The 26,359-nt window shown below is 40.9% G+C and overlaps 2 protein-coding genes across 12 annotated transcripts in view; one reads left to right on the top strand and one right to left on the bottom strand.

Moving 5' to 3' along the window:
* The window catches only part of usp25 (ubiquitin specific peptidase 25), a 240,471-nt gene that overhangs the window by 50,909 nt on the left and 163,203 nt on the right, over window positions 1–26,359 (bottom strand). For 8 of the 10 annotated variants that reach the window (XR_004502882.2, XM_078172109.1, XM_033649478.2 and 5 more), the window contains 4 exons: window positions 25,294–25,472; window positions 24,567–24,645; window positions 24,295–24,374; window positions 23,838–23,961 (listed from right to left, as the gene is read on the bottom strand). Coding sequence is in view for 9 of the 10 variants with exons in the window: in XM_078172109.1 (XP_078028235.1) it covers window positions 23,838–23,961; window positions 24,295–24,374; window positions 24,567–24,645; window positions 25,294–25,472 (462 nt within the window). In the remaining variant the exon portion in view is untranslated. Of the gene's footprint in view, window positions 1–1,233; window positions 1,389–14,025; window positions 14,390–14,484; window positions 14,606–23,837; window positions 23,962–24,294; window positions 24,375–24,566; window positions 24,646–25,293; window positions 25,473–26,359 lie in introns of those variants that run through there. The other 2 variants (XM_033649488.2, XM_033649505.2) reach the window with 2 other exon arrangements.
* Window positions 1,383–14,389, top strand: LOC144464600 (uncharacterized). 2 transcript variants are annotated; one of them, XR_013492280.1, is made up of 4 exons: window positions 1,383–6,891; window positions 7,248–7,295; window positions 12,427–12,663; window positions 13,301–14,389. XR_013492280.1 is itself a non-coding variant. In XM_078172112.1 (3 exons), exons 1-3 carry the CDS (start codon window positions 6,759–6,761, stop codon window positions 12,549–12,551), a joined length of 306 nt encoding a protein of 101 aa, XP_078028238.1. In that variant the 5' UTR covers window positions 1,383–6,758; the 3' UTR covers window positions 12,552–14,389. The 2 variants fall into 2 exon arrangements, 1 of the variants encoding a protein (XP_078028238.1); XM_078172112.1 differs by having other exon boundaries at window positions 12,427–14,389.

The following is a 26,359-nucleotide window of genomic DNA, read 5'->3' as shown; positions in this document are numbered from 1 at the left end:
AAAAAAAGGCAAAAAAACAACAAGAAGGTCTTCTAATGGAGGCAATACCCAATTTATTGAGTAATAGTCCTGTCCTTATTTACAAACATTTCCGTTTCCGTGTAGCCTATTATATAGAGGTGTATTAATACAATTTTGTTAAGTCACAAAAAAGGCTATACATGGGATTTATATCTTATTATCTGCAGAAACAGATTAGTAGGCACTATTCATCAACTTATATGACATATATATGAATATGACAGCAGCAATAGTTGAACGTTTCCAGGGCAACGAGTAAAACGGTCTTGAGGGCTGTCTACCAGCCAATTGCAGTCTCTGCCCTCGCAGACTTTCCGTGATGAGGGTAAATACATCACACTACATACAATTGAAGTCTGCGAGGACTCAGTCTGCAGGTGGTCTGCAAAGGGTGGACATTTGGATTCAGCCTCTGACTTGACCACAGCTTGTTGTCACCGCCTCCTACAGCAGCCGCCTGCTCTCATCCACTTTCCAGGTGAGGCCCAGTTTATCTCAAACAAGCCTACTGATGAGTGTAGATGACGTGATCCTTGCAGTTATCTCATCACTCGCTCCTGGACTTTCCTCCTCTCACACACATTGGCCTACACTGGCGGACTCGCTCCCTCGTCTTACAACATGAAAAAAAAAAAAAAAAAAAAAAACCTGCAAATTTTCGGGTCTCACAAGAGCAAGTATTTTTAACAAATACTTGTGTGCGACAAAATGCGACCATTTGGTTGCAGTCTGGAGCCCTGAAAGAACTAAATCAAAGTGCACAAGTTAAGGGAGCTGATGGAATCACATTTCACTGAAGTTGTACCTTGTATATTTCCATGTGACAAATAAATGAATGACTTGAAATGATAACAAAAAACCCAGACTTATCAGAAAGAGAATTAAAAGAGAGTCTGACAACAAACCAAATAAAACATGTCAATATGGGTTAAGTGTTCAGAGATGGAGAGTAAATGATGCTAATTGTTCAGCCGTCTGCTAACCAGAGCCAAAGGCCAAAAGCTCAAGTTCACGTTTCTAGCAAATGTTAGCGAGAGCCCCAGATCACAGAGTGTCATGTGTTTCACTCCCTGCTGTTTAAGACCACCTCGCCAGGAGAAGAGCAACCAGCAGCTCTGTAGTCAGTGACTGAAGCTCCGGAGGAACCAGACAGCCCCCCCCCCCCCCCCCGATCGCAAACTTTCTCTTGCTGCCATTACACAGGTTAGACCCTGTGTTCCTGGCCACCGGCACGTTGTGACACCCCACACTGGACTGGATTTGAGCCACCGACCACAATTTCAGAGCTGTTGCCTTGTGTCCTCCTGGTCAAGTAGTTCACAGAGAGTGGGGCAAGGAGCTGCTCAAAGAAGGAGCTGTGTGCAACTCTACAATAAAATAAGATGACATGAATCAGTTAGTGTATGAAGCGTGTGCATGTCTGTGGTCATCTGGTGGGAGGGGCTCTGGACAGAGAGGGGAGTTACAGGAGGAGGTTGTATTTACAAACTCTAATGTTTTATTTCCCCAGATTTCTACCTACCCCTGCTTTAAGCTAAAAGGCCCAGTTTTCTTATGGCTTTTAGACAGCAGAGTATCCCAGTCAAGTAAATAACGATTACAGAGATTATGAAGACTTGACAATAACTTGTCAAAGAACACACTTTGTTGACTTTTTTAGTATTTGTGTTATCTTATGTATTTGTTTTTACTCCACACAATATTGTTGTGATTTCATTTTTACCATGTTTTTCATGATACTATTATTGCTTTGTTCTTTCTAGTGATGCTTTCCTTTTGTTTTCATAAGAATTAGACAGAGAAAGCAAATACAGTAATCCCACAGACATCATTAATATCGCAGAATATCCTACTGAAGTGGGTCCTGAGGTTCTTGCATACATGTGGGTACAAGCTTTTCTTCCTGTTCTTGGCTAAAACCACCCTGCTGTCACACACAAACTCCCTGACCTCCTCTCTGACGAAACCACTCATTTTTTGCAAGCCATTTTGGACTCAGGGACAGCAAGGGTTGATTTGCAAGAGATCCAAGTTCAGTAACTGTGTCAATGTTAGTAGTGTTTTCAATTAAAACAAGAGCTAAAGGTAAACAGCTGAGTGGCTGGAGTCTTGCCTGAGGTTCTTGCCTGAGATCTAAGATAAATCATCAGCCTGTGCAGAGCTGAGCTTTGAGGTTAGCCGAGGACATGCTTGTGTCTCATGGTAATGTGTTTACACTCGCTGGCCTCCCTGCTTCCTATTCCCACTCCAATGATTACATTATGAGCACAATGCTGGTGTAAGGTTACTGAGTGCAGCAGTGAGAGGGCTGCTAAAGACCAGTACAAGGCTCATCAGACCAAAAGACCCTCAGCCCTCCTCAATAATACCAGAGCACAGCCTGGAGCTTAGTGGGTTTGAAATTAAATGGGGCTCACATCACAATGCTTAAAGGATTTTCATGTGGCAGTATTCAATGAAAAACCCTCAGTAGAATATTTTGTGGGCTGCAAGCAAGCCTAAGCAATGTCTCAGCAAAAGCAATTTGATTATAGTAGCACAGCTCAGTATTGAGGGGGAAATGTCTGCCTGTGTTAGTTTTGCTGAGTCACTTTAGCAGAGGAGGTTTGAGACGGAGAAAAGAGAAGAGAAGGAGCAGAGGGAGCAAAGGTTGTTTTTTTTTAATCAATGATGGAAAAGTCTGAGGACATCTGTCATTTTGACACATCATAACAATGAGGGTGATCTCCCCTAACTTGCAGTTAATAGCATGTGCATATTAATTAGCTATTGTCTAGTCTTGTCTTTGATCTCATGTACATGATTTTTGGTCTAGCTTGCTTTAGCCATCTCAATGGTAGGCTCAATAACTACATACTAGGGCTGGGCGATATGGCCTAAAAAATAAATCTCCGATTTTTTTCACAAAAAATCCGATTCACGATTTAAATCGATTTTTTCCCCTCCTAGTTAATAAAAAATATTTGCGGCCTGGTAGCACATACCTGGGGTCCAAAACTTCCAGCATGTGAATAAACCCCAGCATATAGCATATATATGGGCACCATATCTCTTGCAATATACATGGCGACTGCATCTTTCCACCGGACCCCTTTATCATACGGCAGTGTTTCCTCTACCATCATATTGGATCACAACAGAAGTCATTTAAGGTTACCTTTCCTATAGAACAGGTCTATACCTTGTCCTTTTATTAAACAAAATAAGTAGCCTTATGTTACAGGCTGAGCCTGATGTGTGTGTGTGTGTGTGTGTGTGTGTGTGTGTGTGTGTGTGTAGTTGATGTAGGAGGTATGAGACGTTAGTGCGCCGGGTGTGGTGTGTGACGTCAGACGGATGCGCCCCAGGAAGAAAGTGAGGCATGTGCTACGTTGTTTACATCCAGCAGACACAGTGAAGAAGCATCAGTGCATCAGACACTGATGAGAAAGGCTGTGCATCATCCCTGCAGTGCTGAAAATAAAGCTAAAGGAGCTAATGGTCTTCGGAGGTCCCTTTACTACAGTTCGGGGGTCTGCCAGCTTGGCGGTAGTAACACTTATTTATCTTATTTACACAACGGCATGTCATTTCTGTCCCTACACGGTGCGCGTCCAAAATCCTCCTCTGTTCTCTGTGTCGCGCACGGTGAAGTTCGGCCTTGATGCGGGGGGGAGGGTGAGCCCACTCTGAACTACGGGAGCCCAGCGTGGAGCAGCGGTGGCGGATTTTAAACAGAAACTTGATTTTCTTTGCATGGTCGGTGTCTCTGTCTTTCCTTTCTGTGGCCTTACTAACAGGGGTGTAGTGCTGCAGAGCAGAGAGCACCACAAAGATGCTCCACCACTTTTTTTGAGGAGTGAGGAAACAGAATATTGACAATTCACATAATAAGGTTGAAATTCATAAACCTTTTTTAAAGCGCTTGAAAGTGCAATCATCACTAAAGCCTGTCACGCATGACTGTAGCTTCTGAACCGCTCTGACTACATGCATGCATGAGGTCTTGCCAGAAAGAAAACTCTCTTAAGTTTCTTGTGAAAGTGTCAGAAACACTCTAGGTGATACAGAGACAGAGTATGGGCCTTTGAAGTCAGTAAAAAATTGAATATTTTGCCTGAAATAAAAAAAAAATGTTTTTCAGGATGAATAACTGTCAGTGGCTTAATCTGAGCAGTAAATGACAGTATGGGGTTGTTGGCACACGATCAATGAAAACTCCAAAAGTCTCCAAAAGACAAGTTGGTCACTCGGCTTCAAAATAGTGCTGTCAGTGATCAAACAACACTCAGCCAGCTTCTAACATTGTAATGATTGAAATCAGGCATGATTGTGATAGCTGATGTTGTTTTTGACACAGAAACACCATGAAATATCACCTAATAAAGCCACATGAAACGTGAAAGTTATGATCCCACTTTATAGATGGTGTATCTCAGCCAAAAATAGTGGTAGGAGTGAGACTCTTACCTATAGAACAGCTATGTCCCTGCTAACAGCTCCACATAAGATTGCGAGTAATCCTGTAACTTTTCCTGTCGAAAAATGGCATGACATGACTTGTCACCACTCGTCGCGATTTTGGACTATGTGTGTTTAGGCTGCTCTGGTGCGAAATAACTAAGAAATAAAAGAAAAACGTTGTTATTTTTGAAAAGTCGAGAGCTTCCTGAATCCAGCAATACCAAATGGTTTGATGATGTAGTGCACCTGGGAGATACCATTTAATAGAGGAGGAGGGGAGCGAGGACGTCGGCGTCCTGGCGGAGTTAGAGAGGTTAAAAATTGCTGGTAGCTGCCAGTAGCCTTTGAGCAACACGGTGAATTACATTATTTTTTTTATTTTTTTCTCTGTCTGTAGCTGCTTGTTATAGTAGTAAAGATAAAAAGGCAGCAAAACATCCTTTCATTTTTGAGTTAGAGCTGACTAATGTAGGAACGGTGAATACATAAACTTTAAAATGAACATTAACTGTGCATGTGCATGCGCTCCAGTACTTAACAAATAGCTTTACACCCATGCATAAGCTTGTTCTGTATATTAATGACTGAAAAACTGAAAATTAATGACTAAATATCAAATGCTATTAAATAGGTCTTTGTTAACCCCCTTTAGACCTGGCATTAACATGTGTTTTTTATGATCGGATTGCAATCAGATTGCTCTTGACCACATGAAAGTACTGGTGTAAATACACTTGAAATGCATTGAGGACGGATTGTTATCCGATCTGCCAAACCACTTCTAAAGGTGGTCAGGGACGCATTGTGACCACATCGAACACAAGTGTAAATGCAAATGCGTCTCCAATCCACATGCAACAACTCCGTGGGTGGAATACAGAAAGAAGGAAGAAGAAGACAACAACAACAACAACAACAACAACAACTGGGTAGTAGGGGTGTAATGGTACACAAAAATCACGGTTCGGTACGTACCTCGGTACACAAGTCACGGTTCATTTTTTTTTGGTACAGTAATGAAAAAAATAGACAACTATTAAATATCTTTTACTTATTGGTAACCTTATTAAAACATACCACCACAGCAGTTAACTCTTTTTACACAATTTTTGAATGAAACAAATATATATAAAATCCTGCTTTTTCACATTGTTTGAATGAAAATAGAAATATAAAAGTGAAAAATAAAATCCTGCTGTTTTTTTAACACATTTTTTGAATGAAAAATATAAATATACATTTCTGCTTTAACAGTTTTACTCAATTACAATAAAAAGTATAGTGCAGCTGGTCAGCTTTAAAGCCTGCTCAGATTCAGTTTTACTAGGAACCTACTTAGCTTTCCCACTTTGTTACAGTGCAGTAAACAAAACATGCTTATATCTGCAGTGCAGCTTAAACAATTTTACTCAGCTCCAATAGTGTTGGTTATTTCTTTAGCGCTATGGTCAGGGAAACGCTCTTTCTTTTTAAACGACGACGATATCGTCGTTTGCACCAGATTGCTTTTTCTAGTCGTGCCGGTTAACGTTCAAACTCGGGTGGTGTCGCTTTAGATGCGTTAGCATGTTAGACGTGTTTCCAAGTACATACCCGACCGCTGTTCTACAGTGTCGGCACACTGCTTTTGTCTTGTCAACTTGCTTATTTCCGTCTTCGTATATTACCCTGAAACCAAAGTGTTACCAAACGGAGGACTTAAGGTTTGCGGGTGGGTCTAAAGGTTCGTCAGGCTCACTTGCCATGTTGTCAAAATGCGAGAATGCGCTGCACAAAGTGAAAGCGGTGATTTACGGTCGGACTTGGTCTGTCACTCAATTATGTCCATCAGGGAACTAGATATTTTAAATGGTTCGGCTCGCAAAAACAGAATTAAAATAAAATAAAATAAAACAATATCCTGCGCCCAATAGTTCGGTACAGGGTCGTGTCGAACCGAAAGTCGCGTACCGAACGGTTTGACACAAATACATGTACCGTTAGGGCCCTACTGGGTAGTGACTGCCAAGAAAAAGAAAACATGGATGACAGCCGAGGATGGAGTCACAGTAAGACGAAGTGTCTGCTCTCCATTTGGTCCGACGAAAGTGTCCAGGTGAAACTGGGCACTTCGTACCACAACCGCTCCATCTATGAAGATATGGCAAAAATAATGGCGGACAATGGCTACAACCGGTTCTGGCTCCAGTGTCAGTGAAAAATAAAACCCCACAAACTTGCATACAGAAGGGCAAAGGATACTAACAAAAGAAGTGGTAGGGGCAGGACAACCTGTCCCTTTTTCGAAGACAGCGATGCAGTGCTCGGCGATAGACCAGTGTATAGCCCTGGTCCAGGGGATGTTAGACTCCGAGGACATCATTACCATGGAGCCCATCAACAGTGAGGAGAACAGTTGGACTGGAGTAACACCAGATGACCAGCCTGGTATGTCTGACCCACCTACAGCTTACTAAAAATTACCAGTCACCTCAATAAAAATATATAGTTTATTCATTAACTAGGTTAACGTAACTTTATGCTGTTTACTGTAACATTAACTGATAACTGGCTAGATAAGCAATCATGTACGTAGAAATATGTAATGTAACATTGCACTGTGGTACCCTATTCACACAACCATGTGAATTTTAATGTTACACACAACTTTGCTCCCAAATATATAGGTTATTGACTGGTATATGTACATTAATGTCTGCCCAACGTTACAGACTCTCATCAAGAAAGACTAATGTTGTTTCAGGTCAAATTGAGTGATGATGTCTGCCCTGTTTTGTGTGCAGATAATGGTGCCTGGACACCAACCTCAGAAGCAACATCTAAAGCATCAGGTATGTTGATCATGATGTTGAGAAAATAGCACTACTCCAACCAGTCAGTGACAAGTATTGGAGATCTGTATGGAGACGTTTGTTTGTTTTTCTTCTTCACCTTTATACCCAAACACACACCTTTGCAGCTTCTTGTCTAGAGCAGTGGTTATCAAACTTTTTGTGACCAAGGCAAACCAAAGGCAAGCCAAAATCTCAAGGCACACCTGTATTCATATTTGAACTGTAACGACTAATCGATTAGTTGGCAACTATATAATTAATTGCAAGGTTATTTAAGTATGGAAGTGGCCTATTTGAATCCCTTTTGTTTAAGACCATGCTGCAAGGTGAGTGTGTTTGCTGATTCTGTGAGTTTATCTTCTCGATCTCCTTTAACTTGAGCTGATACTGGAGTTATGCTATGTAGCGTGTGAAATAGAGTATGGTGAATGTGCTAGGAAAGGTAGTATCGGCACAGTCACTACCTGGAGCTCACATAAACGGAGCCTAGGTTGTTGAAGATGGCAGTGCTGTTCGGGCTGAGAAAGCCATGTGTAAGTAAGGTAAAGGAGGTTGTTGGGTCGGTACAGGGAGCACTGAGAGCTGGCATTAGGGGAGTGTCTCTGGGATGCCAGAGATCACTGTCTGGCCTCCTGGAGGTGTCGTTGGACCAACTAGACGAAACACTGGTGAAAGGAGGTTCCCACCTGATGACCCCAAAGACATGTTAGTTATCACTGCTCATTGGTCTGTATAAGCTTGCCATAATAGCTTATCATAGGGCTTAGGAGGTTATTCACTGAGCGCTGATCCTTTCTCTAGACACAAATTTCTTATGTTTATTTGAACTCATAATTAATGTGTTTTTTTTAAGAAAAAAGTGAAAATTCTCTGATTTAAGCTTCTTAAATGTGAATATTTTCTGTTTTCTTTACTCCTCTATGACAACAAGAGACAACCATTTTGGACTTGGACAGCAAGCAATTATCAACATTTTTCACCATTTTCTGATATTGTATGGACCAAACTACTAATTGATTAATGGAGAAAATGATGACAGATTAATTAGTAATGAAAAAAATGGTTACAGGAAAGGTAAAATAGCCTCTATAGCGAGTGATATCACTTTGTTAAGATTTATTTTTATCTACTAAACCAAAGAATCTTATTCAAAAACAGCTATATGATTCCTTTAATATTCATTGACAAAATAATTGAAGAATTCATTTGAAATGTTGTAAAATTACATTAAAGCAGCGACACACTCATTTATAAAAATTAAAAATGAGGTAATGGAACTGAAAAGGTCGATAATTATGTTGAGAAATTAGTGTGTATAAAATACTGACATAGTCAGTGAAAATGTATTCCTAACTTTTTTATGGTTGAATGATGCAGTAATAATCTTATGGTTGTCACAAAATTTCAAGGCACACCTGGACTGGCCTGATGGTGCACCAGTGTGCCTTGGCACACCATTTGGGAACCTCTGGTCTAGAGTATGTTTCAGTGGGACTTAAAAAATTTTTGTGTGTAGAAAGTGGTGACTGTGATGCTTCCACATAATCCACATCTGCAGCCTCAGAAACTGAGGGCCAGAGGAAACAGTGCGGTGAAGGGGTAGAACCAATGCAGCAGGTACTTGTTAATATTCTTATTAAGTGTCTTAAAATACAATATGGCACAGTGCCATAATTAACTTTGTTTCAAAATTTAAATGACTTGTGCTGTGAAGTGAGTCAGACTTAGAAAAATTATTGTGTTCAGTATCAGCCAACAATTCTTCTTTGACATGTTTCAGACCTGCCAACCTGTACGCATTTTGCATACCAGGCACGCATTTTGACATCAAAGTACGCTGGTATGATTTGATGCTCTAAAAGTATGCATATCTATCTCGCATTTCGCTGGTTTCAGTCTATTGGTCATATGCATATGCCCCCCCTTCATCTGCCCTCCCATCCACATGCTGGCTTCCATTCATTTCCATTCAGTCAGAGGCAGTACACTGCTGCCCTCAGCCTTAAGCTAGACAAACCCTCTTCGCCCACACCTCTGGGTAGTCCTCAGTGATGACTTTATAGCCAATTCAAACAATGCTGAAAAGGTAAAATGACTTGAGAAATGCAAAAATTGAGAGCTTTGAGAGCTTCAGTTTATTAGAGTTAGCTTCTATCTCTTAGCAGTTAGCTACAGTCTCTTAGCAGTTAGCTTATGTCTGTTAGCATTTAGCTCCTATTAGCTCCTCACCGTCAACTCAGACCAGAGTTACTGTCTCGTAAACGGTATCAAGCTGATAGCTGGAGCCTCTCCAATAAGCCACACAACATTACATTTCAAATTCATTTTTACTACATGTCAGTTATGCACATGTACAATGGCAGGACTGTGTACAAAGTTAAGAGTCCAAGTCTATTGTAAAACAAGCAACAAGTAAACAACAAAAACTGTAACTTTTTTGTAATGACTGCTACACTGTTATCTAGCACTGTGGTCACACCATCTGCACTTCGGAGAGGCGCTGTCGCGCTATCTACACTTGAAAATTGATTGCCCATCTACATCACTTCGTATGGTGCAGCGTCTAGATGCAGACAGGGCTTCATGGTGCATTCAAATGCACCTCGTAAACTCAGAAATGTATACTCTAATGGTCCCGAAGGTTGTTTCAAACAGGAAAGTTGCTTTTTTGTTCTTATTTTCATTTGTTGAAATACATACATCTGTCATTACTAGGGATGCACCGAAATGAAAATTTGTGGCCGAAGCCGAAGAATATTAAACGCTTGGCCGAATACCGAGTACCGAATACCACATAACGTTGTTTAGTTTTTCATTAGTTTTTGCAGATGAACCCCCTCCAGATTAGTGTTGTCACGGTACCAAAAATGGATCCCACTGTACGATACCAATAAAAATATCATGGTTCTGAGTAGTATCACGATTCTACAACAAAAATGAGGCAGATGTGCCTTTTGTCATTTATAAAAAGATAAATCACTTTTCTATAATACATCAATGATATTTCAAAGCAATAAATTACTTATTGACTTATTCATACTTCAAAAACAGCATCAATGAGTAATGAACATAGGGGGGGAACAAAATAAAATAAATAAATGAAATAAGAATCAACCAGCCACCCTCCTCCCCTTCATAAGTAAAGAACAGTCCCTAAAGTGCGGTGAGGTTTGTGGGCCGTGATCGGCTCGTTTCTCCTCTGACACGTCACATACCTGTGTTCGGCTGGCTCAGCTGTTCAGGTACTTCTGAGCAGTCCATACGCCAAGAAAAGGATGTTATTGGAGCCGACTTCTCCGTCGCCGGTAAGCCGATGGCCGCCGTATTTGACAGGAATACATTACTATCTGTGTCTGTGACCCCCGTTCAACCCACAATCGGTGGGATTCGCCTTTCGTTTCTCCTGGTGGTTGAAATCTGTAGGCTGCTCGCACAGTGTGCTGAATGATTTAAGCCTATTTTGTTCGCTCAAAACTATTTTCAGTCGCAAATGCGAGTGTGGTGTCGCCACACTGCCCACATTTTACTCCGCCCATCACGGCACGCTGTTTGATTGCGTTATCAAAACACGCCGCTATTATTCGGCCTTGCTTTTAACTTATTCCACCGAATACCGAATGTGTGTTTTTTTGCAATATTCAGCCGAATATACTCGGTTACCGAATATTCGGTGCATCCCTAGTCATTACTTTCTTGTTCTTTTACTACAGCCTTTTAAATGATCAATTAATGAACCAAAACCAGTCGCCCATTCAGTATCCTATTCATTTCTACATAGGCAGATTCTATGAATTCCAAAATAAAAAAAAAAAAAATAAAAAAAAATTATATCAAATTCTGATTATTTGAAAATGCTGCAGTAAAACCACTTGAAAATAATCACAGAGGTACCTGGGGACATGTTGAACATGAATATGGTGCAGTTTGCTGAAAACAATTTGATTTTTTAATGGAATTTTTAAAATCTGCCTATGTAGGAATGAATGGGATATTGTTATGATTTTAGCATGTAATTGTGAAAAAATGCTGCAGTAAAACCACTTGAAAATTACCACAGAGGTACCTGGGGACATGTTGAACAAGAATCTGGTGCAGTTTGCTGAAAACAATTTGATGTGATTTTTTTTTAATGGAATTTTTAAAATCTGCCAATGTAGAAATGAATAGAGTATTGTTATGATTTTAGCATGTAATTGTGAGGCGGGGGTTGCGAGTGCGGGTAAGGCCTCATTTACACCGTGCTCACGAACAGTCTCTGTTTACTTGCGTTTCCATTTCAGCGAGCATGTTAACAGGTTAGAGCATTCACACCGCATCCGTTCTGCACGCTGCTTAAGTCCGCTGCTTTCGCCAGCAAGCTCGAAAATAGAAGAGATGCTGATTTTTTGAGTGACTTGCGAGCGAATGGTCGCTGTATTGAACAAAAAATCTTGTGTTTGCGTGTGTTGTGGCCTCTCTCGGACGAGACGAATGGGCTTTTTGTGCTAAGGCCAGTAATACAAAGCAGACAAAGACTACTTACCGATTTGTGATGCTAAATATTAATTCTCCAAGCTTTGGAATAATCACTGGCACGTGAACCTGTCCACCCTGGGCTTTGGGTCCAAACTCACTTCTTCTTCTTTGGGGTTTATTGGAGATTTGCAAACACGGTGCACTACCGCCACCAACTGTTCGGGTGTGGTTTGTATTTTGACAGGAGAGCAGCGGCCACTGCGCAACGTGTCTGTTCGGTTTTGGTGTGAATACACATGTGCTGCCGCTACCCTTGCGGTGTAAATGAGGCCTAAGGTGGTACTCATAACCTTTCTTCAAGGTTGGCAGGTCTGCATGTTTCCATCAGTCATCTGTTGAATCTATTGAATGCATTAGAATGCATTATTTTGTTATGGGCTGTATTGAGCAATTTGTGTTCTCATACTTCTAACCAGGCATGGCGCCAGGATTTCAGTTTTGAATGGGCCAGACCAATTGTGGGTGGGCCTTAAATTACAAACGTTAGTAGATCACCGTTTAACTTAATAGATATGACTGACTGATATACTGCTATATTACCTGTGCTTGCTTTATACAGATTTTAATTGCTTGATACTCCTTAAATATTTGATTACTTTTTATAATGTTTCAGTGCATAGGACAGACCTACCCGCGATCCCTCTCCTTGGTTCTGACCAAAGAAGAGCGCTAGGCGGCACTGGAGGTGAGCTTGGAGGTGCTTCAGCACCCCCAAAGAAGCCCATAGCACCCCCGTAGCACCCCCAAGAAATGCTCAAACAAACAAAGATCTGGACGCGGATAAAATCAGCGATGCCTTTGCCAGCAATCACAATAACAGATGCACGTTCTTCTGTAAAGACGTCTAGTGGTGAGTAACAATATATTAGCCTAGTACACTTTAGTACAGGGATTATTTTTTATTATACTCTGGCATAGTCGATAGTGTTGCTGTGTTGCTGTGTTGCGTTAGTGTGGGCCATTTCAGGACCAGGGACAGTGTCGCTGATCACGGACACTGTCCTTGGCCCTGAAACGGCTTATGGCTGTCTGTTAAGGACTTGGAGTTGTGGATACCAGCTCTCATTCATCTCCTGGTTGCAGTGATGGCTCCGAGACCATTTGTGCATGTTTAAGGTACCTAAAAAAAGACAACATAGCCTACTAAATGAATTTAAACATATAGCAGTTGATTCACACTTCCAGATCACTTGGAGCTAGCCTAGCCTACTGGTAAGCTACATCCTATCCCGTACCTCACGTCTGCTGAACGTGCGCAGAAGCATCAAAATAGACATAACCAGCTTTTTAAAATCGTTTTCAAAACTAAACTTTTAAACTATTTTAGCACAAATTATGTGATTATTAGCTGATTTTGAATCATTCATGACAAAATTAAAATATTCTAAAAAGTATTTTTTTGAAGAAAAATTTAGGGTGGGCCTGCGAAAAGTGGGTGGGCCTAAGACTGTCAGGCCCACCCATAATGCTGTGCCTGCTTCTAACAGGTGGCAGCAGCAGAAACACCAGGAGCAAAAAGTCCAGGATTGACACAGCCATTGAGACTTTTGCCAAAGCTTTGCTCTCCAACCAGGCTGATGAGGATCTGCAACAGAAACTGCAAGTCACGCAGCATGCTCCTGAGACCAAGCTTTTTGGTATGATGTTGCAGGTGATGGTCGCACAGCCTGCCTTTCACCCCCCTCATCAAATCTTGGCACAGCCTGCCACATTCCCATGCTATCCACTGGGGCCACCCTCATTCCCCCAGTTTCAACATGCCCAACACCCTGACCATCAGCCTTCAGCCTTCAGTGCACCGAGACATACCTCACCAGTCCCACACTCTCAAAAGTTTTACGCCTGCATCCACCTTTACTGACCTCTAAGTTCCACAAATTTTCCTAAGCAGTTAAATTTCCATTTTTTTATTTATTTTTTTAACTTTGTTGCACTATTTGCAAATGTTCAGTACAGACATCTTATTTCGTTCAGTATTCACTGCTTGCACTTTATATGCCACTGGTACAGCCATTGGAATGTTTGATTCATAAGAAACAGTATTGTTTTTTTTTACTGTTGTTTTTCTACTGTTTATGCAAGTGACAACTTTAAAATGTGCTGTACAAATTTAGAAAAATAGATATTTTGCAATTCTAGTTTTGTTGTGTAAGTGCCTCAAACTGTTGCAGCAACTTAAAAAAATCAGTGCAATAAAAGACATTGATGTAAATGTAAGCTAGAAAATCATTTTATTGGAATCAATTAAATCAGTCATTCAATTCTCTGCTCTCTGCTCATTAAAACAAGCTGTAAGTGCTTGTCTCACATTCTTGGCTTCTATTGTCCTCTCATGAGGTGCAACGATGTAAGGTTCAACATGCTCCGGCTCTTCTGCTCCTGCCATCAAATCCTCAGGAAACTCTTCACCTTGCAACCTGCACAGGTTGTGCAAGATGCAACAGCTGCTGATGACTGTTGGGACCCTGGAGATGGGGACCTCCATCCTTTTTGGCAAACACCTCCACCTCCCTCTCAGCCTTCCAAATGCTCACTCAATGGTCATGCGCGCGTGACTTACGCGGTAGTTCAAATACCTGTTGGTGTGATATGAAAATCTATCAAGAGTCAACTCATAGGACACATGCATATGGCAGCCACTGTCCAAGGTAAGATAAGATCATGTACATACTGTGCTCTCTTATAAGGTGACCATTGTCTGCGTACCCCCTCATCAGCCACCCCAAGAGAGGATAAGCAGGGTCTCCCAAGAGCACGACTGGCACCTGCTCACCTCCAATGACTACGGTCTCCTATATGAAAATAAATTATACATTACTGTTGTCCCTGGATTTCAGCAATGAATGCATATGGGTCAATGACAAAGCTAAAACGGGATTTTCAAAGTCTTCAAAATGGATGAAATTAATATGTTTGGAACAATGTTTTTTTAACAAGTCATATTTGTTGAATTGCGTTTTCAAGAAGATAAAAGAATCTTCAAAAATATCATGCCAAACTATGAACTAATACAGTTGTGGTCAAAAGTTTACATACACCTTCACTTTTTCCAAACTTTGTTGCATTTTAGACTCAGTTTGAAAATAGATAAAATTAATCTTTTCCCTCATCAGTCTATACACAATACATCATAATGACAAAGCAAAAACTGGTTTTAAGAGATTTTTGCAAATTTATGAAAAATAAAAAACAGAAATATCACATTTGCATAAGTATTCATACCCTTTACTCAGTATGTTGTGGAAGTACCTTTAGAAGCAATTCCAGCCTCGATTCCTCTTGGATAAGTCATGGATAAGTCATATACCCTGGACATACCCATCAAAATCACCAGACTCTTTATATCTTATTTTCAGGTACCCTTACAAGTGATACTAAAACCTCTCTGCATTTGAATGGATCTCTATGAGAATTGAGGGGGGGACTAGATTCAGATGTTAATGATGCTGGTACAGTATGGAGCATATGGTTGGTTAAATGGCAGGAAGTCATCAAGGGTAGGATGTATCAAATGAGCCACAAACCATCACTCTGCTGCCAGATACAGAGGCAGAGGTGGATGGATAACTTTACAGGTTTCTTCTCCTGACTGAGGCCTAGTCCACATGGACCCGTGTACTTCTGAAACTGTATTATTCTATGCGATCTGGCTGTTTGGCCACACGTAACCACACTTTTGGGCCCCCAAAACCACATTTCTTTGAAACCGGAGTCCAGGGTGAAGTTTTTGGAAGAAGTGGTTGCATGTAGATAGGATGACCTCAGTATTTTATTACCTGTCTCCATTGTTTGATGTCAGAGCGACGTTAAATAGCTCTTTTCTAAAAGTTTACTAACTACTAAATCTACTCATCTTGTGTTAAATACAATGTATCTTAACTATATTTACAATGAAGCTTGATTCTGCACTCTGCACTTAGCCCGTATGTGAATGTTTACCGTTGCTATGGCAACAAGTGACAGCTGATGTTAGTGTTAGTTAGCTTAGCTCAATCGTCTGACGAACAATAACCCATAAAATTATAATTCAACATATTTAAACAAAATCAACAACAGCTACCAACAGTTACAGTCCTTAAAACCTTAACTAATGTGTTGTCACAGGTTAGATTATCAAAATTAAAGTAATAACAGCTTAAATCCCCGAGGAACTACGCTAGCATTAGTGACGGTTGCATCCACTTGTATGCAGTTACCTTATGTTACAGTTCCCTCAAACAATATCACAAAGCACAATACAGACTATATAAAGAAATTATTTATTGAGGGTACACTACTAAAATCTGGAGGTGCTTAGGTGACAGTTACCCACCTGAAAGAATAAATGAAAACAAATGGTGATTTTGCTGGTCTTCAGTAGCTTTACTCTAGGTGTAACTGCCAACTGAAGAACGCAGCGCAAACCAACCGTTTACATACCCAGATTTGCTCTCCTGCCTTTACTCATATCAGTTATGCTTTAAATTGAATGGGGGGTATCTGTATGGTATCTGTTAGGCATGTAACGATAAGTCGAATTTCGCGGTGCCGCAATAAAATAAATTATCGATATCGTTGTGGGAATGCCACGGTAGTTATATAGCTGCGTTCTCCTACAGAGCTGGTAATATGACTGTGTGACTACATTCCCCATAATCCTTTGCATGCAACTGCACGCACAGGTGAGAGCAGACTCGTGCAGCTCAGCCTCCGACTCTGACCCGTACGTGACCGGAGGAAACAGCGAATAAAAGTAAGGAGATTGATTGTTCTTCTCTGTGGATTTTCTCCACGACCGTTCGTCATAGCGAGAAGCCACGCATAGGGCTGGGCGATATGGCAAAAAATGTTATCACAATATATTTTTTCATATTGATCGATCTCGATTTTTATCACGATATGTAGTTTTTGCTGATTCTGCCAGCTCAGGGAGCATCTTGATTGGAGCTTGAAGAAACAAGAGATTCATTGAAACTTAACAATAAAAGTTTAATAACATAAAAGACTAAATAATATGCTTTTCCAATATTGAGAACAAAATGTTTTGACAGGGTATATGCAGGAATCCTGAGGTTAATTTCAACACCTTTTTAAGACCTTCCAAAAAAAAACCTTACGACCTCATCCCCACTTCAGGCTGTCATTAGCAGCAACACATCTTTAACTTACTAAACAGCTGTAGTTTGCAATTAAATCTATGGAGCACAAACATACAACAGAACTCAGATAAGATGAGAAGGAATAAAGCTTGAAAGAGTAAATTAAACCAAAGGCAGGTCATAACAAGTAACACAGCTCTACAGCTCAACATCGGCCGTTCAAGGCCAACTTGCTGAAAACAACAACCTTATGGCTAGCCCCTTGCATGTGGGATTTAGGGCTGATCCAAAAAATTCGAAGCTTCGAAGCTTCGTTGGATGGCAAGGGATTTGATTGAGAAAAAAAATCGAATATTTGGCCTTTTTTTTCTCCCGTTTTTTGGGGGGACCTTGAACGCAACACTAATCATGCTGTCCGTTTACGGTTGTTTTTTTCCCCTTTAGCCATATGTAAACTCAAAGAACGAGAAGCAATGTCAAATAAAAGCTTTAACTTATTGAAACATTGTATATAAACTTACCGCTTTGAATGCTTCTCATATGGGGTAATGGCTGCAAAATACGACTGGATAGAGTGTTGTTTTGCTAAGCTGCCGCTAGCAACGCTAACAGCAGATGAAAGGGTCTTGCTAGGCTGTGTGTGTGGAGTCAGGGCAACTTGAGGCTACATAGTTAGACTCTCTGTGTATTCATTGGGATGGTGCCGTCTCAGGTGATTGAAAAGGTTTGTGGTGTTTCTCGACCTGGTTGGTACCAACCGCCGGCATATTTTGCAGACCGGCTTCATCTGCTCCTCGTCACTTTTGAGGTAACGTTATCCAAACCACTTCCACACAACTGACATTGCGTTATCTCTTTTTTTTCAACAATATCTTCGGTTCCGGATGATATAGTGATGTCGCTTTCACGTTCTGCATTATTTTTGCCCTCCTCGACTTCAGTGTCACTCATTTTTTCTCCTTTTTCCAACTTCTCTCTCTGTTTACCTCCCATCACAACTGTAGCCACGCTTACAATGAGAAGTGGGCGTATCCTGCCTGCATGGCATACAGTAGCCGGCAGACTGATATGCTGTTGTTACTCTTACTTTTGCCATATGATATCGATTCAAAACGTCCCATGCTGATAATTGAGATAGATCAAAATTTTATCGCGATCCCGAATTGAGATCGTATGATCGCCCAGCCCTAGCCACGCATATCACGTGAAACAGCGGAATTGTGGCTTTCCAACAAGACCAAACACTTGTCGGTAGTCCAATGCTTTCACAACAAAAAAAATGATAAAGTTACACTAAAATAATGTATAACAAAGCTTTCATACGGCTTTGCACACACATTACTTTTGGATGGATTACTCGCGAATGCAGGGTCGCACAGAAATGCCTCGCATATCGCATGAAAGCACAGGACCAGAGCTTTCCTCTCCTCATCTCATGTTCTGAGAAAGTGTTAGGGTCTCCTTGATGTCAAGATTGTCAACTTGGCGTGCACAAACTGAGTGAATATGTGTTTTTGAGTTTTCTATGACTTCCAGGGAAATGGCTGGACTTTATTTATTTTTGTTTTCTTTTACACACATCTCTACCCACCTCTCTCTCTCTCTCTGTCTCTCGCTCTCTCTCTCCTCTCTCTGTGTATCTGTGAGTGAGTGATTGTGTGTTATTGAGTTTACATTATTTCTAATTTGTTAATTTTGTTGTTGTTGCAGGGTCTGATTGTTCTAAGTTCTGTATACTTGATGAATATTAAGACTACTCTATCCTCATAATTTGATGTCATTCAGATGACTTTCTAGTAATAGAACTACACTACTTTTGTTCAGAGTAGGTTAAAAAATACTGAATGTTTCCATTTTCATATTCTGTCACTATAGTTTTAATTGACATGACTTTGTTACGGCACTTTAATGTCTGCCTGCCTAGCAGTAATAGGGGGGAAATGAAAGCACATGTTCAACTGTGTGTTGATTTGTTTATGATACGCTTCCAAGTTAAAAATAACATGCTGTACAGTGTACATGCACTATTTTTGAATAAAATAGCTATTTTTAACAACAAATTTTCTCTTTTTTTCCCCTTGTATAAATATTGTGATATATATCGTATCGTGGACTCTTTATTGTGATAATATCGTATCGTGAGTTTCTGGTATCGTTACATCCCTAGTGTCTGTAACAAAACCAATAAAATAATGTCACAATTGAGTGGGCAGATACACATAAATGCCCTATATGTCACACTAACTTTATTTGTGAGCGTGCTATCTGCTCTCTTTGGATGACATATCCAGCTGCTCGACCTAACGACCAACGAAGGAGGCTGCCCCTGTTGCTAGCTACCCTAACTACACTACCACGAAAGCAGCGACGGGCCTGCCGACGGAGATCCGACCCGACCGGATCCAGAACCTCCATTGGCAGGCCCGTCGCTGCTTTCGTGGTAGTATAGTTGGTTGTTCAGGCGCCTCTGCTGTTAAATTAGGTCGCGCAATTTTTGTGGATCGGGTTGTTTTTATTTTTCGCACTTCCCTATTACGGTATTGACTCTGACTTCTGATTGGTTAAACTGGCCTTTCTGTTAGAAGTTACATCGCCACCTACTGCTTTGGCATGTGTATTACATCACTTGGTAGCAGGTTTTGTGGCTTCGTGTGGATATAGTTTTTTTTTTTTTTTTCACACCACTCGTGTGGACGAGTTTTTTTTTTAAACCTGAGCCCGAAAACCTTTGGTTTCAGAAGTACACGGGTCCGTGTGGACTAGGCCTGATTCTTCCATAGAGTGCAAAAGGAAAATCAGTCCGGAGAAATTCAAGTACTCAATTATGATTTTCAATCAATCGATCAATTGATTCTTTATCTGATGACATAGTTTCTCTGGATGGCATTGCTTTGGCCTCTAGCACTACCGTAAGAAATCTTGGAATAATATCTGACCAAGATTTGTCTTTTAATTCCCATTTAAAACAAACCTCACGGACTGCATTTTTTCATCTGCATAATATTGCGAAAATTAGGCCTATCCTGACCTGAAAAGATGCAGAAAAATTGGTCCACGCTTTTGTTACCTCTAGGCTGGATTACTGAAATTCCCTATGATCCGGTAGCTCTAATAGGTCTTTAAAAACTCTCCAGCTAATTCAGAATGCAGCGGCACATGCACTGACAGGAACTAAGAGGCGAGAACACATTTCTGCACTGGCTCCCTGTAAAATCCAGAATTGAATATAAAATCCTACTCCTAACTTATAAAGCTCTAAATGGTCAGGCTCCGTTATATCTTTGAGAGCTCATAGTGCCATATTATCCCACCAGAACACTGCGCTCTGAGAATGCAGGGTTACTCCCTAAAGTTACCAAAAGTAGATCAGGAGCCAGAGCCTTCAGCTATCAGGCTCCTCTCCTGTGGAATCATCTTCCTGTTGCGATCCGGGAGGCAGACACCGTCTCCACATTTAAGACTAGACCTAAGACTTTCCTCTTTGATAAAGCTTATAGTTAGGGCTGGCTCAGGCTTGCCCTGTACCAGCCCCTAGTTAGGCTGACTTAGGCCTAGTCTGCCGCGGGATATAGTCTGCCTCCTATAATACACAGAGCACCTTCTCTCCTTCTCTCTCTCTCCTTTGCTAACACTCATGTCCTGTTACTGCATCTCGCTAACTCGGCCGTACTGCATGTCACTAACTCGACTTCTTCTCCGGAGCCCTTGTGCTCCACTGTCTCTCAGGTTAACTTATTTTGCAGCGGTGCCTGGACAGTGTGACGTGTGTGGTTGTACTGCTGCCGTGGTCCTGCCAGATGCCTCCTGCTGCTGCTGTTATCATTAGTCATACTTCTACTGTTATTATACAAATATGATTATTGGCACATATGTATACTATCATATATTAATATATACTTCCAACATATTGTACCACAATAACCGGAATTATAATTATATTATTTATATTATTACTTTCATTAATGTTATTTTAAGTTATTATCATTACCATCTGTCCTGCATCTCTCTCTGTCTCTGTCTCTCTTTCTGTCTCATTGTGCCATGCGGATTACTGTTTATTATGTTGATCTGTTCTGTACGACATCTATTGCACGTCTGTCCGTCCTGGAAGAGGGATCCCTCCTCAGTTGCTCTTCCTGAGGTTTCTACCATTTTTTTCCCCCGTTAAAGGTTTTTTTGGGGGGAGTTTTTCCTTATCCGCTGCGAGGGTCCAAAGGACAGAGGGATATCGTATGCTGTGAAGCCCTGTGAGGCAAATTGTGATTTGTGATATTGGGCTTTATAAATAAAACTGATTAATTGATTGATTGATTGAATTGTTATTAGGTACTTCCACACCTGTCTATATGATGTATGGAAGTCTGAGTGTGTGTGTGTGTGTGTGTGTGTGTGTGTGCGTGTGTGTGTGTGTGTTGGGAGGTGTCATACATACCAATAGCAATGACCAACAACAGCTTGAAGGATGGCTGAATGTGTTCTTTTCCGGTTGTAGCAGTCTTTTGTGTTCTCAGAGGGGGCAGTGACGGGAATGTGCGAGCCATCTATGACTCCACCGCATTGTGGGAACCCCCACATTTCTTGAAATCCCTCCACAACTTCCCAAAGCCTGTTCCCTCTTGGTAAACTGATGTAATGGCTCTACAGGGACCTTACAGCATGACAGACCTCCCAAATGCAGTTAGAGATGGTCGCTGGCCTAATGGCAAACAGGTGGGATAAGGTGTTGTAACCCCTATCTGTTGCTAGGTACCAAATGGTCACGCGACCCTCTTCTCCAAAGGTATGGCTGACCGCAAGTGTGTGTCTCTTCTTGATAACCTCGGTCGCAGTCTTTCGCAAATAAAATCTAAAGTTTGGCGGCGCATACATAGAGTAGCCTCCCAGTCTTCATCCATGAAGGTCCCCCTAACTATCCTCTCCCACCAGTCAGCACTGTGCTCCTCATCCACAGTCCTACGGACAGTGGTGGCCCAGAGCACAGCCAAAGCAAAAGCAGTGGCTAAACACCGCTGTCTCCTCTGCTTTCCTCAGTATTCCACTTGTCGAAGATGGTTTTTATCCCCTGCTTCGAAAAACAAGGAGGAGTCCATGCAATAATGCAACTTCACGGGTGGCTAATATCTTGTTGTTGTTGTTGATAAGCGCTATCTGATTACAATCCGATCACAAAAAATGCATGTTAATGCCAGGTGTAAAGGGGGTGATTGTCAGTGAAAGATAGAGAATGCAGCCTTTTTCAATTATGCCCCAAAGCTATGGAACACACAACCTATGGATATCGGGGAAGCTACCTCGCTTAATATCTTTAAAAGAAAGCTAAAAATGTAACTGTTCACTTTAGCCTTTAACCAGGGTTCGAAGTATGTGGGAGCCAGTGGGAGCTGAGCTCCCATAAAGAGGGCATTAGCTCCCACGAAAGCTGTACAACCATACATCTGTGGGGGTCTCTAACAAAACATTAACAACTACTGTTTTATCACAAATGATGTATTTTTCAATGTAATGAGTATTATTTACGTTAGCAAGATATTAACTAGTCCAAAATAAGGACTTGTTTTCCAAAAGAACGATGATATTCTCCCATGAATGACAGGCCTTTGGCTGCAATTACGGCGCCAAGACACCATGGGGCGCTGTAGGCCTATAGCCTATCTGTGTTGTTTTATGTGCTGTAGATGTGGTGAAATAGAGCTCCGGTAGCTGACATCACGCAATCCCGGCATGAAGGCACGTGAAGGGGAGAGCGTTTTATCGAATCCTGAAACATCCCAAAAGACGGCCTAGGTACCGTTATATGTAAGGCTGCCAGATTGTATCCATTTGTACCCCTCCAGGCTCTTGTAAGCTTTCAGGGAATCTCCGGAGTAGGACGAGGGACAGTTGATCAAGTAATTGTAGATGTCAGGATACTGCAATATTTGAAAATTGTCTGCTCTGGCTGTCTCAATACTCCTGAAAAACACCCGGGGGCGTTGTAAGGCTCAGCTATGATTAATCGGTCAAGTTTTGCAATATATCGCTCAATTTCCTGGGCTTTAACCTGCGAAGTGAACTCTGACAACCTTAAATCAGCACTGGCGCCATTCATTTTCACTCAAGGACTGCCAACATGGTGGTGTAAACAAACTGAGTCACATGACGTCCGGAGCTCTATATGGCTGATTAAAATTTGTAAGTCCCATCGCTGTGTGGGCATGACATACGGCTGATTAAAAATCGTAAGTCCCATCGCTGTGTGGTAATGAATTGAGTTATTTTGCACTGTTATTTTGGAGACCCCCACAAAGCTCAGTTTATAGTTAGAACCCTGCCTTTAACTATCTATGACTGTCCTAATAAAGATCTCAAAATCTCTCTTTTTTGGCTTCACCCAATTCTTTAACAATGTTGTATATTTTTTGAGTTTATGATTTATGGTTTTAAAATCCTTTAATGATGTCATAATTTATTACTTTTTATGATTTATTTCATCTTTCCATTTTTTAAAAATGATTTTAAGTCTGTTTTATGTTCATTATGTCTATTTTCATGTGATGCATGTAGTGCTTATGATGCCTTTATCGTCAAGCACTTTGTGCTGCATTTTTTTTGTATGAAGTGTGTTATCTAAATAGTAATAATAAAAAGTTTTTTATTATTATTATTAAAATTAATTTTAAAATTATGGGTAAAGATTATGACAGAATTTTTACAATCCTGTCCGTCATATTAACAGACAATGAGAAAGTCACACCCAACCTCTTAAAGGGAGTGACAAAGAAGAGAAGAGGTTTAAGGGGAAAAGAACTGCTGCACATAAAGGTGTCTGTTCAAAACATGTCCTGCACAGAAGCATCACCTTCTTTATAATCACTTCGTTTTAATCATGTGAAATATAGTAATACATATATCCACTAATTTAATGGAGACTGGACAAGTTGTTGCGTTAGTGCATGCATTGCCTCACCAGTAAACACTCTCGACGGTAATGACCAAGAAGCTGCTCATCGTGCCCCCTGTACAGCCCTTTGGACAAAAGCTCCTTGTTGTACTGGTATGAGTAAATCAGATACATCAGAGCCTCCATGTAACTGGAAAGAAGAGATTAACAGATGTTACATTCAGATAAAGCTGTATCAACGCTGCACTGAACTTAGAAAGGAAAACATTTCATCAAAGAAATAAACTTGATGAATTCACAGCACAACTATAAAGCTAAGAACTACGCAGACTGTAAGCTGCTGCCCTCTGCAGGCAACTTTACAACTTTCATTGGCTGCTACAGAGGGGACTTTGGCTCAAACTACCTGTCTTGTGCAACACCAAACTCCTATGTGCTAAAGTTTTGATGAAGTAGTTGGAAACTCAGTTCACTGTTTCCAATATTGTTTACTAGGAGGAACACTGTAAAGGTGTCCACATACTTTGTCTTCTGAAAGAGCTCCAACCCAGACATCATGAAGATGGTCGTCTCACGGAAATTCCGATAGGCCTGGTGCCACATCTGAATGAGATCAGGAGAGGCAAGCTCACTGATGTAAAACTCTCCAAAGTAATATGAAATGGCAAACATGAGCATTTTTAATGATTAACAATGTCACAGCAAAGACAATGTACAATACTGCATTACAGGCAGAATAAAAGACTCATATCTACTATGTTAGATCAATAAAACCCAGAAGAAGCCTCCACTGACCTCATATTCATCCATGTTGACCTCCTCAGGCTTAATTAAGTCCAGTTTAGCACGTGCCACATTCATAATGCTCTTACATCTGTGGGGGAGGTGGGGAGACAGGAAGAGGAAGTGGTATTAGCAGTAAGATGATGAGTCACTGTGAGGTACTCCAGGAGATGAAACAGTCCACCCTGCCCCTAGGCCTTAACATGGACTAATGAATAACTCTTTAGTGCTGAGAGGAAAAGTGAAACACTCCTCCGGAGGCTCCTATCGAGGCCACATGCACACATAAATCTAATTATCTTGCTCAAAATAGCAGAGAAGGGAATAAAATCAATTTTTCACTCATGAATACGGATTGAGGTCAACAAGCGTCATTGAAAAGTTTGAAAAGATAGTAAGGGACATTATAGATGCTAATGACAGCAACATCACAATGTCAACAGGGTGGGAGTCTTGATATTTGACAGCAGTATCAAGAAGAATAGTGATTTTTGGACATGTGTCTCCTAAGATTTGTATTTGACCATCAGATAGAAGTAATACAATCAGAAAAGAGCTGCAGCAGAAAAATGTTGTCCACTTTCAGTCCATGCTGACACTAAACCTGTATGCTGCCTTGTGCTGGTCATTTTGAGAGTAAATTATCAAACTTGATTTTTTCATGTGACTAAGAACAAAATGCAATGCACTTAATTGAATAGCAGATTTTTGTTGTAGCAGATTGTCAAGTGTAACCCACCTCTCATCAAAGGCCAGGTTCCTGTCAGCAAACTGTGTGAGCAGAGTTCTCTCCAAGATCTTCTTAGGTGCCTGGTTTTGGATGAAGTAGACAATGATGTGCTGTAATCGGTAGTCATTTTCAGGAGGTGTGTCCTCTTGGGCAAATCTCAGAAGACGTGCATACTCCAGCTTTATGGCCTGATCAGAGATGCAAAGAAGCGACAAGTCATAGTTAACAACTCAGACTAAGGTTGAGGTGCTATAAGGATATATTCTAGTACTTATTCAGGTCCTCTTGAGTCAAGAACTTAAAGGTCACCTGCAAGGGTTTTTATTTTGCAACTAAAGGAATTTCTAACATGACTGTTTTTGCCAGATTACAAACTTCTGGACTTTGAGTTGATTTCTGTAACAACAACGCACTTGCAATTTTAGGTTCATATTTCTGCTCAATATTTATCTTTAAATAGTAGGACTGAAAATGGTCTAATGGATTCTGTAAATGCTGGACTGAGCGTTTCTCTATAATGACACATTGAGGCCATAACGATAAGTGTATGCATGCATAATATGATGTTAATTCCACTACAGAAGAGACTTGATGATCACTAAAATTAGGTGGGGAAAAAAGTGGATATGCATCAGTGTTTCCCCTACCATTATATTAGGGGGGCGCCAATTATGAAGTAGCATATAGAACTATCATGTTATTTTTACAATTTTGCTTAATCTTGCTTAAGAGATTTGAGAGGCAAGTGCTCAATTTAAGGGGATGGGCTCTGAGCATCTGAAAACTTGGTGGCACCATCAGAGATGCTGAATGGATGAGCTGCCCACAGAGGTGGGCAATTTAGAGCTGAGTACCTGTGCAGCACTGGTCCCCCCGCAAACAGCCCCATGTGATTAGAAAGGCACAAGTTACTCTGTTGAGTTTCAGTGTTATTGTAACAGTTACTAAATGTAACCTTTTAAACTGTTGTTACTGGACTGTAAGAAAGTACACAAGAGAAGACCAAGAAAGAGACACAGATAAAACAGAAGGTGGACTAAGGTGGAGTGAGTGAATGTGGAGTGAGGAGAGGTAG

This window comes from Epinephelus lanceolatus, chromosome 11 (assembly GCF_041903045.1).
Source record: "Epinephelus lanceolatus isolate andai-2023 chromosome 11, ASM4190304v1, whole genome shotgun sequence".
Lineage (NCBI taxonomy): Eukaryota > Metazoa > Chordata > Actinopteri > Perciformes > Serranidae > Epinephelus > Epinephelus lanceolatus.
Note: the sequence above shows the minus strand (reverse complement) of the source record. Positions and strands in the feature narration are given on the sequence as shown.

Coding starts and splice junctions, on each gene's coding strand:
- LOC144464600 (XM_078172112.1), top strand. CDS start 6,759: ATGCAGTGCTCGGCGATAGACCAGTGTATAGCCCTGGTCCAGGGGATG. Junction 6,892..7,247: donor AACACCAGATGACCAGCCTG/GTATGTCTGACC, acceptor TTTTGTGTGCAG/ATAATGGTGCCTGGACACCA. Junction 7,296..12,426: donor AGCAACATCTAAAGCATCAG/GTATGTTGATCA, acceptor ATAATGTTTCAG/TGCATAGGACAGACCTACCC.